Here is an 18416-nt window from a genome sequence, read left to right as displayed (position 1 = left end):
CTTTAAAAGGGGGTCCCTGACAGAGAGACTCCCTCTTTAAAAGGGGGTTCCTGACAGAGAGAGACTCCCTCTTTAAAAGGGGGTCCCTGATGGAGAGAGAATCCCTCTTTAAAAGGGGGTCCCTGACAGATAGACTCCCTCTTTAAAAGGGGTTCCCTGATGGAGAGACTCCCTCTTTAAAAGGGGGTCCCTGACAGATAGACTCCCTCTTTAAAAGGGGGTCCCTGACAGAGAGACTCCCTCTTTAAAAGGGGGTTCCTGACAGAGAGAGACTCCCTCTTTAAAAGGGGGTATCTGACGGAGAGACTCCCTCTTTAAAAGGGGTCCCTGACAGAGGGACTGTCTTTCCAAGCGATTCCTGAGGCTGATGGTCTGTATAGTGCGCTGACACCTGCTTCCCAGATATCCTTACTTTGAGATGGTATAGTAGTAAATCAGAATCCTGGCTACTTCCGTGCTCAAACACTTGGGAGTCTCCCAGATGGCACTCTTTGTCGTCACGACAACCAAGGCTCGGCCATTTCTGTCCCTGTTCCCTGAAAAGTGAAAGTACAATAAGATAACGAGACCTCTTTGGACAACGAGGAAGCTACTCAACACAGCTAACCAGACCGGACAGGGGTGCGCTATATCAAGTCAGACACGCCTCACAACAGCAGACCCTGCACCACACTGGGGAGATCTCCCACGCTCTGGCCTCTACCCCCGAGCCTAAGACAACCCGAAGCAAGTTACATTCGTGCCACACAAGTGCCAGGCGATGACCATCTCCAACCAGAGAGAATCTAACCAACGCCCCCTTGACGTTCAATGGGCATTACCATCGCTGAATCCCCCGACTATCAACATCCTGGGGGTTACCATTGACCAGAAACTGAACTGGACCAGCCATATAAATACTGAGGCTACAAGAGCAGGTTAAGGGCTGGGAATCCTGCGGAGAGTCACTCACCTCCTGACTCCCCACCAAAGCCTGTCCACCATCTACAAGGCACAAGTCAGGAGTGTGATGGGACACTCCCCCCACTTGCCTGGATGAGTGCGGCTCCCACAACACTCGAGAAGCTTGACACCGTCCGGGACAGAGTAGCCCCCGCTCGATCGGCACCCCATCCACCAACATTCATTCCCTCCACCACCGACGCACAGTAGCAGCAGTGTGTGTACCATCTACAAGATGCACCACAGCAACTCACCAAGGCTCCTTCGATAGCACCTTCCAAACCCACGACCTCTACCATCTAGAAGGACGAGGGCAGCAGACGCATGGGGAACACCACCACCTGGAAGTTCCCCTCCGAGCCGCACTCGCCATCCCGACTTGGGAATATATCGGCCGTTCCTTCCCTGTCGCCGGGTCAAAATCCCGGGAGCTCCCTCCCTAACAGCATGGTGGGTGTACCTACACCCCAGGGGCTGCAGCGGCTCAGCCACCACTTTCTCAAGGGGGCAGTTAGGGATGGGCAGCAGACGCTGGGCTGACTCATGCCCCATTAAGGAATAAAAAATCACCCAATGTAGGCCTAAGACTAACGCATACCTAACCTAATAGATCCCCAACTCCAAGGCTAACCCGAACATGAAGCCCTATCTCAACAAGCCCTAACTACACAACTTACCCCAACAACTAAGTCCCTTACCCTGACCAGTGCTGCCCTGTGTATTACCTTGTGTGTAATGCACTCCAATAACCCGTTACCACCCCCTGAAAACATAGCCCCTGACCACCCCTTTCCCCTGCACAGCATCACTCCGTCTATTATCCACCTGTAACGCAGTAACACGCCAACCCCCAAGCCCACGCCTTAGCCTGCCAATCTCACCCTGTGCATTAACCTGTGCCGGGAGCATTCCAGGACATTTTCCACCCCACAACTGCCCCCCCACCCCCACCCCCACCCCTGCCGTCCCCAGCATACCCGGGAGAGAGAGAACCCCAGAGTGAAGAATGTCCAAATCCAGGTTCAGCAAGTTGGTAGGATAACAGCCAATGGCTTGGTCCTGGGAACTTGGCTCTTTCTGCACTTTGCCACGAGCGTCCCCCGGTCCAAAGCCCACAGGCCGGAGAGAGGAGGCGTCAGATGAGTGGTGAGGTGGGGCCTGGGGTGGTTGGTGAGATGGGGCATTGGGTGGTTGGTGAGATGGGGCATTGGGTGTTTGGTGAGATGGGGCATTGGGTGGTTGGTGAGATGTGCCCTGGGGTGGTTGGTGAGATGGGGCATTGGGTGGTTGGTGAGATGGGGCATTGGGTGTTTGGTGAGATGGGGCATTGGTTGGTTGGTGAGATGTGCCCTGGGGTTGTTGGTGAGATGGGACATCAGGTGATTGGTGAGATAGGGCATTGGGTGATTGGTGAGGTGGGGCCTGGGGTAGTTGGTGAGATGGGGCATCAGGTGGTTGGTGAGATGTGCCCTGGGGTGGTTGGTGAGATGGGGCCTGGGGTGGTTGGTGAGATGGGGCATTGGGTGATTGGTGAGGTGGGGCCTGGGGTAGTTGGTGAGATGGGGCATCAGGTGGTTGGTGAGATGTGCCCTGGGGTGGTTGGTGAGATGGGGCCTGGGGTGGTTGGTGAGATGGGGCATTGGGTGGTTGGTGAGATGGGGCATTGAGTGGTTGGTGAGATGGGGCATTGGGTGGTTGGTGAGATGGGGCCTGGGTTGTTTGGTGAGATGGGGCATCAGGCGGTTGGTGAGATGGGGCATCGGGTGGTTGATGTGATGGGGCATCGGGTGGTTGGTGAGATGGGGCCTGGGGTGGTTGGTGAGATGGTGCATTGGGTGTTTGGTGAGATGGGGCGTTGGGTGGTTGGTGTGATGGGGCATCGGGTAGCTGGTAAGACAGGGCACTGGCTGGTTGGTGAGATGGGGCACAGAGTGGTTGGAGCGATGAGACATGAGGTGAGGTGTCGGGCGGTGGGGGCGGGGAGGTATCGGCCGTCGGGGGGGGTGGAGAGGGGTCAGCCGGTGACGGCGGTGATGAACCCTCCGCATCCTCCTCAGTGTCTGGCGAGCTCCGAGCTGAACAAGAGCTGGAACCTAGAGAGAGAGAGAGAGAGACTGAGACTGACACGTGAGCGGGGTACAGAGCTGGGTGGGGTTGGGGAGAGTCAGCATTATTGTAACCGAACATCAATGAGGTGTCAATAAAGGGCAGAAACAAAACCGAATGTCAGGAAGAAAGGCATCGACAAAGGCCTTCAGTGCTCTCACTGGGAACATTGTCAGAACCATTCACTGTGGACATTCTCTCTAGACACGGCGGAGCCGGGTTCCTGTGCGATTCTGGCTTCACCCCGTTATATAAGGGGCAGAGAGGGCCGTACACCTCGCTGATGCTGGAGGGTCTCCTATGGCATGAGATCAGAGCAGCAGGAAGGAGCTGGGAGAAGGCAGAGGGAGAGACAACGTCACACAACCAGCTTCTCCCATCTTGCACCTTTGGCAAAACCGTCAATGCCTGGGAGAGGGAGGGGAAGACGGGGCCGTCTGGCTCCGAGGGGGAGACGGGGTCCATCTGGCTCTGAGGGGGAGACGGGGGCCATCTGGCGCTGAGGGGGAGTCGGGGCCGTCTGGCTCGGAGGGGGAAACGGCTCCGTCTGGCCCTGAGAAGGAGACGGTTCTGTCTGGATCCGAGGGGAAGACGATGATGTCTCGCTCCAAGGGGGAAGATGGGGCCGTCTAGCTCCGAGGGGAAGACGTCTCTGTCTTGCTCAGAGGGGAAGACGACGATGTCTCGCTCCGAGGGGAAGACGTCTCCGTCTCGCTCCAAAGGGAAGACGTTTCCGTCTTGTTTTGAGGGGGAGACAGGGCCATCTCGCTCCGAGGAGGAGACATCTCCGTCTGGCTATGAGGGGGAGTCAGGGCAGTCTGGCTCTGAGGGGGAGACGGGGCCATCTCGCTCCGAGGGGGAGACGGGGCCATCTGGCTCTGAGGGGGAGTCAGGGCCGTCTGGCTCCGAGGAGGAGACATCTCCGTCTGGCTATGAGGGGGAGTCAGGGCAGTCTGGCTCTGAGGGGGAGTCAGGGCCATCTGGCTCCGAGGAGGAGACGTCTCCGTCTGGCTCCGAGGGGGAGTTGGGGCCGTCTGGCTCCGAGGGGGAGTCGGGGCCGTCTGGCTCCGAAGGGGGAGTCGGGGCCGTCTGGCTCCGAAGGGGGAGTCGGGGCCGTCTGGCTCCGAAGGGGGAGTCGGGGCCGTCTGGCTCCGAAGGGGGAGTCGGGGCCGTCTGGCTCCGAAGGGGGAGTCGGGGCCGTCTGGCTCCGAAGGGGGAGTCGGGGCCGTCTGGCTCCGAAGGGGGAGTCGGGGCCGTCTGGCTCCGAAGGGGGAGTCGGGGCCGTCTGGCTCCGAAGGGGGAGTCGGGGCCGTCTGGCTCCGAAGGGGGAGTCGGGGCCGTCTGGCTCCGAAGGGGGAGTCGGGGCCGTCTGGCTCCGAAGGGGGAGTCGGGGCCGTCTGGCTCCGAAGGGGGAGTCGGGGCAGTCTGGCTCCGAAGGGGGAGTCGGGGCCGTCTGGCTCCGAAGGGGGAGTCGGGGCCGTCTGGCTCCGAAGGGGGAGTCGGGGCCGTCTGGCTCCGAGGGGGAGTCAGGGCCCTCTGGCTCTGAGGGGGAGATGTCTCCCTAGCTCTGAGGGGGAAGATGTCTCGCTGGCTTTGAGGGGGAGTCAGGGCCGTCTGGCTCTGAGGGGGAGACGTCTACGTCTGGTTCTGAGGGGGAGATGTCTCCCTGGCTCTGAGGGGGAGACGTCTCCGTCTGGCTCTGAGGGGGAGACAGGGCCGTCTGGCTCTGAGGGGGAGACAGGGCCGTCTGGCTCTGAGGGGGTGTCAGGGCCGTCTGGCTCTGCGGGGGAGTCAGCGCCGTCTGGCTCTGAGGGGGAAGATGTCTCCCTGGCTCTGAGGGGGAAGATGTCTCCCTGGCTCTGAGGGGAAGATGTCTCCCTGGCTCAGAGGGTAAGATGTCTCCCTGGCTCCGAGGGGGAGACGGGGCCGTCTGGCTCTGATGGGGAGACGGGGCCATCTGGCTCTGAGGGGAAGATGTCTCCCTGGCTTGGCCCCTCCACATCACGAACCCTGAGCTGAAGGTCGTGCATCTTGAGGTACTTCCTGCACCTGGATAATCCCGGATAAAGGAACCTTCCGGAAGTTCCCCACACGACACTGGAATTCCAGGGAATGAGTCAACACGTTCCCACAATTAGGCAAAAAAACTAACTCTACTCAATTACATTATACATTCTTAATTTCGTAAATATTTATTCCGACTAACGTGTTTACATCAGCCTGGTTTTTACTTCCTGCCACATGGATGCCTTTAATATCCGTGCAATTCACTTTCATTTGATCCTTCGGATCCAGTCACTTAAGGATGTCTTTGCATAATTGCAGTTGTCGCTTGGATTAAAGAACTTAAATCCACCGACCGCTTCAGCATGAATTTGCACTCTCGCAAAATTGATATTGAAACTGCACATGGCAAACACTTCCTGTGAATGCAGAGTGTAGAGAGAGAGTTGCTCTGTATCTAACCCCGTGCTGTACCTGTCCTGGGACTGTTTGATGGAGACAGTGTAGAGGGAGCTTTACACTGTATCTAACCCCGTGCTGTACCTGTTCTGAGAGTGTTTGATGGGGACGGTGTAGAGGGAGCTTTACTCAGTATCTAACCACGTGCTGTACCTGTCCTGGGAGTGTTTGATGGGGGCAGTGTAGAGGGAGCTTTATTCTGTATCTAACCACATGCAGTACCTGTTCCGAGAGTGTTTGATGGGGACAGTGTAGAGGGAGCTTTACTTTGTATCTAACCCTGTGCTGTACATTTCCTGGGAGTGTTTGATGGGGACAGTATAGAGGGAGCTTTACTCTACATCTAACCCCGTGCTGTACCTGTCCTGGGAGTGTTTGATGGGGACAGTGTAGAGGAAGCTTCACTCTGTATCTAACCCCATGCAGTAACTGTCCTGGGAGTGTTTGAGGCGGTCAGGTAGAGAGAGATTTACTCTGTATCTGACCCCGTGCTGTACCTGTCCTAAGAGTGTTTGATGGGGACGGTGTAGAGAGAGATTTACTCTGTATCTAACCCTGTGTTGTACCTGTCCTGGGAGCGTTTGATGGGGACAGGGTAGAGAGAGATTTACTGTGTATTTAACCCCATGCTGTAACTGTCCTGGGAGTGTTTGATGGGGACAGTGTCGAGGGAGCTTTACTCTATATCTAACGCCATGCTGCAACTGCCCTGGGAGTGTTTGATGGGGACAGTGTAGAGGGGGCTTTACTCTGTATCTAACCCCGAGCTGTTCCTGTCCTGGGAGTGTTTGATGGGGACAGTGTAGAGGGAGCTTTACTCTATATCTAAACCCGAGCAGTACTTGTCCTGGGAGTTTTAGATGGGGACAGTGTAGAGGGGGCTTTACTCTGTATCTAACCCCGTGCTGTACGTGTCCTGGGAGTGTTTGATGGGGACAGTGTAGACGGAGCTTTACTCTGTATCTAACCCCGAGCTGTACCTGTCCTGGGAGTGTTTGATGGGGACAGTGTAGAGGGAGCTTTACTCTGTATCTAACCCCGTGCTGTAACTATCCTGGGAGTGTTTGATGGGGAAAGTGTAGAAGGAGCTTTACTCTGTATCTAAACCCGAGCAGTACTTGTCCTGGGAGTTTTAGATGGGGACAGTGTAGAGGGAGCTTCACTCTGTATCTAACCCCGTGCTGTACCTGTTCTGAGAGTGTCTGATTGGGACAGTGTAGAGAGAGATTTACTCTCTATCTAACCCTGTGTTGTACCTGTCCTGGGAGCGTTTGATGGGGACGGGGTAGAGAGAGATTTACTCTGTATCTAACCCCATGCTGTAACTGTCCTGGGAGTGTTTGAAGGGGACGGTGTAGAGGGAGCTTTACTCTATATCTAACCCCGTGCTGTACCTGTCCTGGGAGTGTTTGATGGGTCAGTGTAGAGGGGGCTTTACTCTGTATCTAACCCCGAGCTGTTCCTCTCCTGGGAGTGTTTGATGGGGACAGTGTAGAGGGACCTTTACTCTGTATCTAAACCCGAGCAGTACTTGTCCGGAGAGTGTTTGATGGGGACAGTGCAGAGTGAGATTTACTCTGTATCTCAGCCCGTGGTGTGCCTGACCTGGGAGTTTTAGATGGGGACAGTGTACAGGGAGCTTTACTTAGTATCTAACCCTGTCCTGTACCTTTCCTGGGAGTGTTTGATGGGGACAGTATAGAGGGAGCTTTACTCTGTATCTAACCCCATGCTGTACCTGTCCTGGGAAAGTTTGATGGGGACAACGTAGAAGGAGCTTTACTCTGTATCGAAACCCGTGCTGTACCTGTCCTGGGAGTGTTTGATGGGGACAGTGTAGAGGGAGGTTTACTCTGTATCTAACCCCATGCTGTACCTTTCCTGGGAGTGTTTGATGGAGAGAGTGTAGAGGGAGCTTTATTCTGTATCTAACCCTGTGCTGTACCTGTCCTGGGAGTGCTTGACGGGGACAGTGTAGAGAGAGATTTACTCTGTGTCTAACCCCGTGCTGTAACTGTCCTGGGAGCGTTTGATGGGGACGGTGTAGAGAGAGATTTACTGTGTATTTAACCCCATGCTGTAACTGTCCTGGGAGTGTTTGATGGGGACAGTGTCGAGGGAGCTTTACTCTATATCTAACCCCATGCTGTAACTGCCCTGGGAGTGTTTGATGGGGACAGTATAGAGGGAGATTTACTCTGTATCTAACCACATGCTGTACCTGTTCTGAGAGTGTTTGATGGGGACAGTGTAGAGGGAGATTTACTCTGTATCTAACCCCGAGCTGTACCTGTCCTGGGAGTCTTTGTGGGGACAGTGTAGAGGGAGATTTACTCTGTATCTAACCCCGTGCTGTAACTATCCTGGGAGTGTTTGATGGGGAAAGTGTAGAGGGAGCTTTACTCTGTATCTAACCCCGTGCTGTACCTGTCCTGGGAGAGTTTGATGGGGACAGTGCAGAGGGAGCGTAACTCTGTATCTACCCCTGTGTTGTACCTGTCCTGGGAGTGTTTGATGGGGACAGTGTACAGGGAGCTTTGTTCTGTATCTAACCACGTGCTGTACCTGTTCTGAGAGTGTCTGATGGGGACAGTGTAGAGGGAGCTTTACTCCGTATCTAACCCCGCGCTGTACCTGTCCTGGGAGTGTTTGATGGGGACAGTGTAGAGGAAGCTTTACTCTGTGTCTAACCCCATGCAGTAACTGTCCTGGGAGTGTTTGAGGCGGACAGGTAGAGAGAGATTTACTCTGTATCTGACCCCGTGCTGTACCTGTCCTTAGAGTGTTTGATGGGGACGGTGTAGAGAGAGATTTACTCTCTATCTAACCCTGTGTTGTACCTGTCCTGGGAGCGTTTGATGGGGACAGGGTAGAGAGAGGTTTACTCTGTATTTAACCCCATGCTGTAACTGTCCTGGGAGTGTTTGATGGGGACAGTGTCGAGGGAGCTTTACTCTATATCTAACCCCATGCTGTAACTGCCCTGGTCGTGTTTGATGGGTCAGTGTAGAGGGGGCTTTACTCTGTATCTAACCCCGAGCTGTTCCTCTCCTGGGAGTGTTTGAAGGGGACAGTGTAGAGGGACCTTTACTCTGTATCTAAACCCGAGCAGTACTTGTCCGGAGAGTGTTTGATGGGGACAGTGTACAGGGAGATTTACTCTGTATCTCAGCCCGTGGTGTGCCTGACCTGGGAGTTTTAGATGGGGACAGTGTAGAGGGAGCTTTACTTAGTATCTAACCCCATTCTGTAACTTTCCTGGGAGTGTTTGATGGAGAGAGGGTAGAGGGAGCTTTATTCTGTATCTAACCCTGTGCTGTACCTGTCCTGGGAGTGCTTGACGGGGACAGTGTAGAGAGAGATTTACTGTGTATTTAACCCCATGCTGTAACTGTCCTGGGAGTGTTTGATGGGGACAGTATAGAGGGAGATTTACTCTGTATCTAACCACATGCTGTACCTGTTCTGAGAGTGTTTGATGGGGACAGTGTAGAGGGAGCTTTACTCTGTATCTAACCCCGTGCTGTACCTGTCCTGGGAGTGTTTGATGGGGACAGTGTAGAGGAAGCTTTACTCTGTGTCTAACCCCATGCAGTAACTGTCCTGGGAGTGTTTGAGGCGGACAGGTAGAGAGAGATTTACTCTGTATCTGACCCCGTGCTGTACCTGTCCTTAGAGTGTTTGATGGGGACGGTGTAGAGAGAGATTTACTCTCTATCTAACCCTGTGTTGTACCTGTCCTGGGAACGTTTGATGGGGACGGGGTAGAGAGAGATTTACTCTGTATTTAACCCCATGCTGTAACTGTCCTGGGAGTATTTGATGGGGACAGTGTCGAGGGAGCTTTACTCTGTATCTAACCCCATGCTGTAACTGCCCTGGGAGTGTTTGATGGGTCAGTGTAGAGGGTGCTTTACTCTGTATCTAACCCCGAGCTGTTCCTCTCCTGGGAGTGTTTGAAGGGGACAGTGTAGAGGGACCTTTACTCTGTATCTCAGCCCGTGGTGTGCCTGACCTGGGAGTTTTAGATGGGGACAGTGTAGAGGGAGCTTTACTCTGTATCTAACCTTGTGCTGTACCTGTCCTGGGAGTGTTTGATGGGGACAGTGTAGAGGAAGCTTTACTCTGTATCTAACCTTGTGCTGTACCTGTCCTGGGAGTGTTTGATGGGGACAGTGTAGAGGGAGATTTACTCTGTATCTAACCCCATGCTGTACCTTTCCTGGGAGTGTTTGACGGGGACAGTGTAAAGAGAGATTTACTCTGTGTCTAAACCCGTGCTGTAACTGTCCTGGGAGCGTTTGATGGGGACGGTGTAGAGAGAGATTTACTGTGTATTTAACCCCATGCTGTAACTGTCTTGGGAGTGTTTGATGGGGACAGTGTACAGGGAGCTTTACTCTGTATCTAAACCCGAGCAGTACTTGTCCGGAGAGTGTTTGATGGGGACAGTGTAGAGGGAGCTTTACTCTATATCTAAACCCGAGCAGTACTTGTCCTGGGAGTTTTGGATGGGGACAGTGTAGAGGGAGCTTTACTCTGTATCTAACCCTGTCCTGTACCTTTCCTGGGAGTGTTTGATGGGGACAGTATAGAGGGAGATTTACTCTGTATCTAACCCCGTGCTGTACCTCTCCTGGGAGTGTTTGATGGGGACAGTGTAGAGGTAGCTTTACTCTGTATCGAAACCCGTGCTGTACCTGCCCTGGGAGTGTTTGATGGGGACAGTGTAGAGGGAGGTTTACTCTATATCTAACCCCATGCTGTACCTTTCCTGGGAGTGTTTGATGGAGAGAATGTAGAGGGAGCTTTATTCTGTATCTAACCCTGTGCTGTACCTGTCCTGGGAGTGCTTGACGGGGACAGTGTAGAGAGAGATTTACTCTGTATCTAACCCCGTGCTGTAACTGTCCTGGGAGTGTTTGATGGGGACAGTGTAGAGTGAGATTTACTCTGTATCTAACCCCGCGCTGTACCTGTCCTGGGAGTGTTTGATGGGGACAGTGTAGAGGGAGCTTTACTCTGTATCTAACCCTGAGCTGTACCTGTCCTGGGAGTGTTTGATGGGGACAGTGTAGAGGGAGATTTACTCTGTATCTCACCCCGTGCTTTGCCTGTCCTGGGAGTGTTTGATTGGGACAGTGTAGAGGGAGCTTTGCTCTGTATCTAACCCCGTGCTGTACCTGTACGGGGAGAGTTTGATGGGGACAGTGTAGAGCGAGCTTTACTTTGTATCTAACCCTATGCTGTACCTTTCCTGGGAGTGTTTGATGGGGACAGTATGGAGGGAGCTTTACTCTGTATCAAACCCCGTGCTGTACCTGTCCTGGGAGTGTTTGATGGGGAAAGTGTAGAGGGAGCTTTACTCTGTATCTAACCCCGAGCTGTACCTGTCCTGGGAGTGTTTGATGGGGACAGTGCAGAGGGAGCTGTACTCTGCATCTAACCCTGTGCTGTACCTGTCCTAGGAGTGTTGATGGGGACAGTGTAGAGGGAGCTTTATTCTGTATCTAACCCTGAGCTGTACCTGTCCTGGGAGTGTTTGATGGGGACAGTGTAGAGGGAGCTTTACTCTGTATCTAACCCCGAGCTGTACCTGTCCTGGGAGTGTTTGATGGGGACAGTGCAGAGGGAGCTGTACTCTGCATCTAACCCTGTGCTGTACCTGTCCTAGGAGTGTTGATGGGGACAGTGTAGAGGGAGCTTTATTCTGTATCTAACCCTGAGCTGTACCTGTCCTGGGAGTGTTTGATGGGGACAGTGTAGAGGGAGCTTTACTCTGTATCTAACCCTGAGCTGTACCTGTCCTGGGAGTGTTTGATGGGGACAGTGTAGAGGGAGCTTTACTTTGTATCCAACCCTGTGCTGTACCTTTCCTGGGAGTGTTTGATGGGGACAGTATAGAGGGAGCTTTACTCTGTATCTAACCCCGTGCTGTAACTGTCCTGGGAGTGTTTGAGGCGGACAGGTAGAGAGAGATTTACTCTGTATCTGACCCCGTGCTGTACCTGTCCTAAGAGTGTTTGATGGGGACGGTGTAGAGAGAGATTTACTCTGTATCTAAACCTGTGTTGTACCTGTCCTGGGAGAGTTTGATGGGGACGGGGTAGAGAGAGATTTACTCTGCATTTAACCCCATGCTGTAACTGTCCTGGGAGTGTTTGATGGGGACATTGTAGAGGGAGATTTACTCTGTATCTAACCCCGAGCTGTTCCTGTACTGGGAGTGTTTGATGGGAAAGTGTAGAGGCAGCTTTACTCTGTATCTAACCCCGTGCTGTACCTGTCGTGGGAGAGTTTGATGGGGACAGTGTAGACTGAGCTTTACTCTATATCTAAACCCGTGCTTTACCTGTCCTGGGAGTGTCTGATGGAGACATTGTAGAGGGAGCTTTACTCTGTATCTAACCCTGAGCTGTACCTGTCCTGGGAGTGTTTGATTAGGGACAGTGTAGACTGAGCTTTACTCTATATCTAAACCCGTGCTGTACCTGTCCTGGGAGTGTCTGATGGAGACATTGTAGAGGGAGCTTTACTCTGTATCTAACCCCGTGCTGTACCTGTCCTGGGAGTGTTTGATGGGGACGGTGTAGAGGGAGCTTTATTCTGTATCTAACCCCGAGCTGTACCTGTCCTGGGAGTCTCTGTGGGGACAGTGCAGAGGGAGCTTTACTTTGTATCTAACCCTGTGCTGTACCTTTCCTGGGAGTGTTTGATGGGGACAGTATAGAGGGAGCTTTACTCTGTATCTAACCCCATGCTGTACCTGTCCTGGGAGAGTTTGTTGGGGACAGTGTAGAGGGAGCTTTATTCTGTATCTAACCACGTGCTGTACCTGTTCTGAGAGTGTTTGATGGGGACAGTGGAGATTGAGCTTTACTCTATATCTAACTCCGTGCCGTACCTGTCCTGGGAGTGTTTGATGGGGACAGTGTAGAGGAAGCTTTACTCTGTATCTAACCCCATGCAGTAACTGTCCTGGGAGTGTTTGAGGCGGACAGGTAGAGAGAGATTTACTCTGTATCTGACCCCGTGCTGTACCTATCCTGGGAGAGTTTGATGGGGACAGTGTAGAGGGAGCTTTACTCTGTATCTAACCCTGAGCTGTACCTGTCCTGGGAGTGTTTGATGGGGACAGTGTAGAGGAAGCTTTACTCTGTGTCTAACCCCATGCAGTAACTGTCCTGGGAGTGTTTGAGGCGGACAGGTAGAGAGAGATTTACTCTGTATCTGACCCCGTGCTGTACCTGTCCTTAGAGTGTTTGATGGGGACGGTGTAGAGAGAGATTTACTCTCTATCTAACCCTGTGTTGTACCTGTCCTGGGAACGTTTGATGGGGACGGGGTAGAGAGAGATTTACTCTGTATTTAACCCCATGCTGTAACTGTCCTGGGAGTATTTGATGGGGACAGTGTCGAGGGAGCTTTACTCTATATCTAACCCCATGCTGTAACTGCCCTGGGAGTGTTTGATGGGTCAGTGTAGAGGGTGCTTTACTCTGTATCTAACCCCGAGCTGTTCCTCTCCTGGGAGTGTTTGAAGGGGACAGTGTAGAGGGACCTTTACTCTGTATCTCAGCCCGTGGTGTGCCTGACCTGGGAGTTTTAGATGGGGACAGTGTAGAGGGAGCTTTACTCTGTATCTAACCTTGTGCTGTACCTGTCCTGGGAGTGTTTGATGGGGACAGTGTAGAGGGAGATTTACTCTGTATCTAACCCCATGCTGTACCTTTCCTGGGAGTGTTTGATGGAGAGAGTGTAGAGGGAGCTTTATTCTCTATCTAACCCTGTGCTGTACCTGTCCTGGGAGTGCTTGACGGGGACAGTGTAGAGAGAGATTTACTCTGTGTCTAAACCCGTGCTGTAACTGTCCTGGGAGCGTTTGATGGGGACGGTGTAGAGAGAGATTTACTGTGTATTTAACCCCATGCTGTAACTGTCCTGGGAGTGTTTGATGGGGACAGTGTAGAGGGAGCTTTACTCTGTATCCAACCCTGTCCTGTACCTTTCCTGGGAGTGTTTGATGGGGACAGTGTAGAGGGAGCTTTACTCTGTATCCAACCCTGTCCTGTACCTGTCCTGGGAGTGTTTGATGGGGACAGTGTAGAGGGAGCTTTACTCTGTATCTAACCCCGTGCTGTACCTGTCCTGGGAGAGTTTGATGGGGACAGTGTAGAGGGAGCTTTACTCTGTATCGAAACCCGTGCTGTACCTGCCCTGGGAGTGTTTGATGGGGACAGTGTAGAGGGAGGTTTACTCTATATCTAACCCCATGCTGTACCTTTCCTGGGAGTGTTTGATGGAGAGAGTGTAGAGGGAGCTTTATTCTGTATCTAACCCTGTGCTGTACCTGTCCTGGGAGTGCTTGACGGGGACAGTGTAGAGAGAGATTTACTCTGTATCTAACCCCGTGCTGTACCTGTCCTGGGAGTGTTTGATGGGGACAGTGTAGAGTGAGATTTACTCTGTATCTAACCCCGCGCTCTACCTGTCCTGGGAGTGTTTGATGGGGACAGTGTAGAGGGAGCTTTACTCTGTATCTAACCCTGAGCTGTACCTGTCCTGGGAGTGTTTGATGGGGACAGTGTAGAGGGAGATTTACTCTGTATCTCACCCCGTGCTTTGCCTGTCCTGGGAGTGTTTGATTGGGACAGTGTAGAGGGAGCTTTGCTCTGTATCTAACCCCGTGCTGTACCTGTACGGGGAGAGTTTGATGGGGACAGTGTAGAGCGAGCTTTACTTTGTATCTAACCCTATGCTGTACCTTTCCTGGGAGTGTTTGATGGGGACAGTATGGAGGGAGCTTTACTCTGTATCTAACCCCGTGCTGTACCTATCCTGGGAGTGTTTGATGGGGAAAGTGTAGAGGGAGCTTTACTCTGTATCTAACCCCGAGCTGTACCTGTCCTGGGAGTGTTTGATGGGGACAGTGCAGAGGGAGCTGTACTCTGCATCTAACCCTGTGCTGTACCTTTCCTGGGATTGTTTGATGGGGACAGTGTAGAGAGAGATTTACTCTGAATCTGACCCCATGCTGTACCTGTTCTGAGAGGGATTGATGGGGACTGTGTAGAGGGAGCTTTACTCTCTATCTAACCCCGTGCTGTAACTGTCCTGGGAGTGTTTGAGGCGGACAGGTAGAGAGAGATTTACTCTGTATCTGACCCCGTGCTGTACCTGTCCTAAGAGTGTTTGATGGGGACGGTGTAGAGAGAGATTTACTCTGTATCTAAACCTGTGTTGTACCTGTCCTGGGAGAGTTTGATGGGGACGGGGTAGAGAGAGATTTACTCTGCATTTAACCCCATGCTGTAACTGTCCTGGGAGTGTTTGATGGGGACATTGTAGAGGGAGATTTACTCTGTATCTAACCCCGAGCTGTTCCTGTACTGGGAGTGTTTGATGGGAAAGTGTAGAGGCAGCTTTACTCTGTATCTAACCCCGTGCTGTACCTGTCGTGGGAGAGTTTGATGGGGACAGTGTAGACTGAGCTTTACTCTATATCTAAACCCGTGCTTTACCTGTCCTGGGAGTGTCTGATGGAGACATTGTAGAGGGAGCTTTACTCTGTATCTAACCCTGAGCTGTACCTGTCCTGGGAGTGTTTGATTAGGGACAGTGTAGACTGAGCTTTACTCTATATCTAAACCCGTGCTGTACCTGTCCTGGGAGTGTCTGATGGAGACATTGTAGAGGGAGCTTTACTCTGTATCTAACCCCATGCTGTACCTGTCCTGGGAGTGTTTGATGGGGACGTTGTAGAGGGAGATTTATTCTGTATCTAACCCCGAGCTGTACCTGTCCTGGGAGTCTCTGTGGGGACAGTGCAGAGGGAGCTTTACTTTGTATCTAACCCTGTGCTGTACCTTTCCTGGGAGTGTTTGATGGGGACAGTATAGAGGGAGCTTTACTCTGTATCTAACCCCGTGCTGTACCTGTCCTGGCAGTGTTTGATGGGTACAGTGTAGATGTAGATTTACTCTGTATCTAACCCCATGCTGTACCTGTCCTGGGAGAGTTTGTTGGGGACAGTGTAGAGGGAGCTTTATTCTGTATCTAACCACGTGCTGTACCTGTTCTGAGAGTGTTTGATGGGGACAGTGGAGATTGAGCTTTACTCTATATCTAACTCCGTGCCGTACCTGTCCTGGGAGTGTTTGATGGGGACAGTGTAGAGGAAGCTTTACTCTGTATCTAACCCCATGCAGTAACTGTCCTGGGAGTGTTTGAGGCGGACAGGTAGAGAGAGATTTACTCTGTATCTGACCCCGTGCTGTACCTGTCCTTAGAGTGTTTGATGGGGACGGTGTAGAGGGAGATTTTCTCTGTATCTAACCCCATGCTGTACCTATCCTGGGAATGTTTAATGGGGACAGTGTAGAGGGAGCTTTACTCTGTATCTAAACCCGTGCTGTACCTGTCCTGGGAGTGTCTGATAGAGACATTGTAGAGGGAGCTTTACTCTGTATCTAACCCTGAGCTGTACCTGTCCTGGGAGTGTTTGATGGGGACAGTGTAGAGGGAGCTTTACTCTGTATCTAACCCTGAGCTGTACCTGTCCTGGGAGTGTTTGATGGGGACAGTATAGAGGGAGCTTTACTCTGTATCTAACCCCGTGCTGTACCTGTCCTGGGAGTGTTTGAGGCGGACAGGTAGAGAGAGATTTACTCTGTATCTGACCCCGTGCTGTACCTGTCCTAAGAGTGTTTGATGGGGACGGTGTAGAGAGAGATTTACTCTGTATCTAAACCTGTGTTGTACCTGTCCTGGGAGAGTTTGATGGGGACGGGGTAGAGAGAGATTTACTCTGCATTTAACCCCATGCTGTAACTGTCCTGGGAGTGTTTGATGAGGACATTGTAGAGCGAGATTTACTCTGTATCTAACCCCGAGCTGTTCCTGTACTGGGAGTGTTTGATGGGAAAGTGTAGAGGCAGCTTTACTCTGTATCTAACCCCGTGCTGTACCTGTCGTGGGAGAGTTTGATGGGGACAGTGTAGACTGAGCTTTACTCTATATCTAAACCCGTGCTTGACCTGTCCTGGGAGTGTCTGATGGAGACATTGTAGAGGGAGCTTTACTCTGTATCTAACCCTGAGCTGTACCTGTCCTGGGAGTGTTTGATTAGGGACAGTGTAGACTGAGCTTTACTCTATATCTAAACCCGTGCTGTACCTGTCCTGGGAGTGTCTGATGGAGACATTGTAGAGGGAGCTTTACTCTGTATCTAACCCCATGCTGTACCTGTCCTGGGAGTGTTTGATGGGGACGGTGTAGAGGGAGCTTTATTCTGTATCTAACCCCGAGCTGTACCTGTCCTGGGAGTCTCTGTGGGGACAGTGCAGAGGGAGCTTTACTTTGTATCTAACCCTGTGCTGTACCTTTCCTGGGAGTGTTTGATGGGGACAGTATAGAGGGAGCTTTACTCTGTATCTAACCCCGTGCTGTACCTGTCCTGGGAGAGTTTGTTGGGGACAGTGTAGAGGGAGCTTTACTTTGTATCTAACCTGTGCTGTACCTGTTCTGAGAGTGTTTGATGGGGACAGTGGAGATTGAGCTTTACTCTATATCTAACTCCGTGCCGTACCTGTCCTGGGAGTGTTTGATGGGGACAGTGTAGAGGAAGCTTTACTCTGTATCTAACCCCATGCAGTAACTGTCCTGGGAGTGTTTGAGGCGGACAGGTAGAGAGAGATTTACTCTGTATCTGACCCCGTGCTGTACCTATCCTGGGAGAGTTTGATGGGGACAGTGTAGAGGGAGCTTTACTCTGTATCTAACCCCGTGCTGTACCTGTCCTGGGAGTGTTTGATGCGGACAGTGTAGATGGAGATTTACTCTGTATCTAACCCCATGCTGTACCTGTCCTGGGAGAGTTTGATGGGGACAGTGTAGAGGGAGCCTTACTCTGTATCTAACCCTGTGCTGTACCTGTCCTGGGAGTGTTTGATTGGGACAGTGTAGAGGGAGCCTTACTCTGTATCTAACCCTGTGCTGTACCTGTCCTGGGTGTGTCTGATGGAGACATTGTAGAGGGAGCTTTACTCTGTATCTAAACGCGTGCTGTACCTGTCCTGGGAGAGTTTGATGGGGACAGTGTAGAGGGAGCTTTACTCTGTATCTAACCCTGTGCTGTACCTGCCCTGGGAATGTTTGATGGGGACAGTGTAGAGGGAGCTTTACTCTGTATCTAACCCTGTGCTGTACCTGTCCTGGGAGTGTTTGATGGGGACAGTGTAGAGGAAGCTTTATTCTGTATCTAACCCCGTGCTGTACCTGTTCTGAGAGTGTTTGATGGGGACAGTGTAGATGGAGCTTTACTCTGTATCTAACCCCGCGCTGTACCTGTCCTGGGAGTGTTTGATGGGGACAGTGTTGATGAAGCTTTACTCTGTATCTAACCCCATGCAGTAACTGTCCTGGGAGTGTTTGAGGCGGACAGGTAGAGAGAGATTTACTCTGTATCTGACCCCGTGTTGTACCTGTCCTAAGAGTGTTTGATGGGGACGGTGTAGAGAGAGATTTACTCTGTATCTAACCCTGTGTTTTACCTGTCCTGGGAGCGTTTGATGGGGACGGGGTAGAGAGAGATTTACTCTGTATTTAACCCCATGCTGTAACTGTCTTGGTAGTGTTTGATGGGGAGAGTGTCGAGGGAGCTTTACTCTGTATCTAACCCCGAGCTGTTCCTGTCCTGGGAGTGTTTGATGGGGACAGTGTAGAGGCAGCTTTACTCTGTATCTTACCCCGCGCCGTACATGTCCTGGGAGTGTTTGAAGGGGACAGTATAGACGGAGATTTACTCTGTATCTAACCCCGTGCTGTACCTGGCCTGGGAGTGTTTGATGGGGACAGTGTAGAGGGAGCTTTACTCTGTATCTAACCCTGTGCTGTACCTGTCCTGG

The 18416-nt window shown here is 52.2% G+C and overlaps 1 protein-coding gene across 2 annotated transcripts in view; it reads right to left on the bottom strand.

The window, feature by feature from the left end:
• The window catches only part of LOC121273656 (rho guanine nucleotide exchange factor 40-like), a 231445-nt gene that overhangs the window by 129299 nt on the left and 83730 nt on the right, over positions 1-18416 (bottom strand). For both annotated transcript variants that reach the window (XM_041180801.1, XM_041180802.1), the window contains 2 exons: positions 1920-3035; positions 413-536 (listed from right to left, as the gene is read on the bottom strand). In XM_041180801.1, the coding sequence (XP_041036735.1) occupies positions 413-536; positions 1920-3035 (1240 nt within the window). The remainder of the gene's footprint in view (positions 1-412; positions 537-1919; positions 3036-18416) is intronic.

The sequence above is a fragment of the Carcharodon carcharias genome (genome assembly GCF_017639515.1).
Source record: "Carcharodon carcharias isolate sCarCar2 chromosome 27 unlocalized genomic scaffold, sCarCar2.pri SUPER_27_unloc_1, whole genome shotgun sequence".
Classification (NCBI taxonomy): Eukaryota; Metazoa; Chordata; class Chondrichthyes; order Lamniformes; family Lamnidae; genus Carcharodon; species Carcharodon carcharias.
This window is presented reverse-complemented; position numbering and strand designations above follow the sequence as displayed.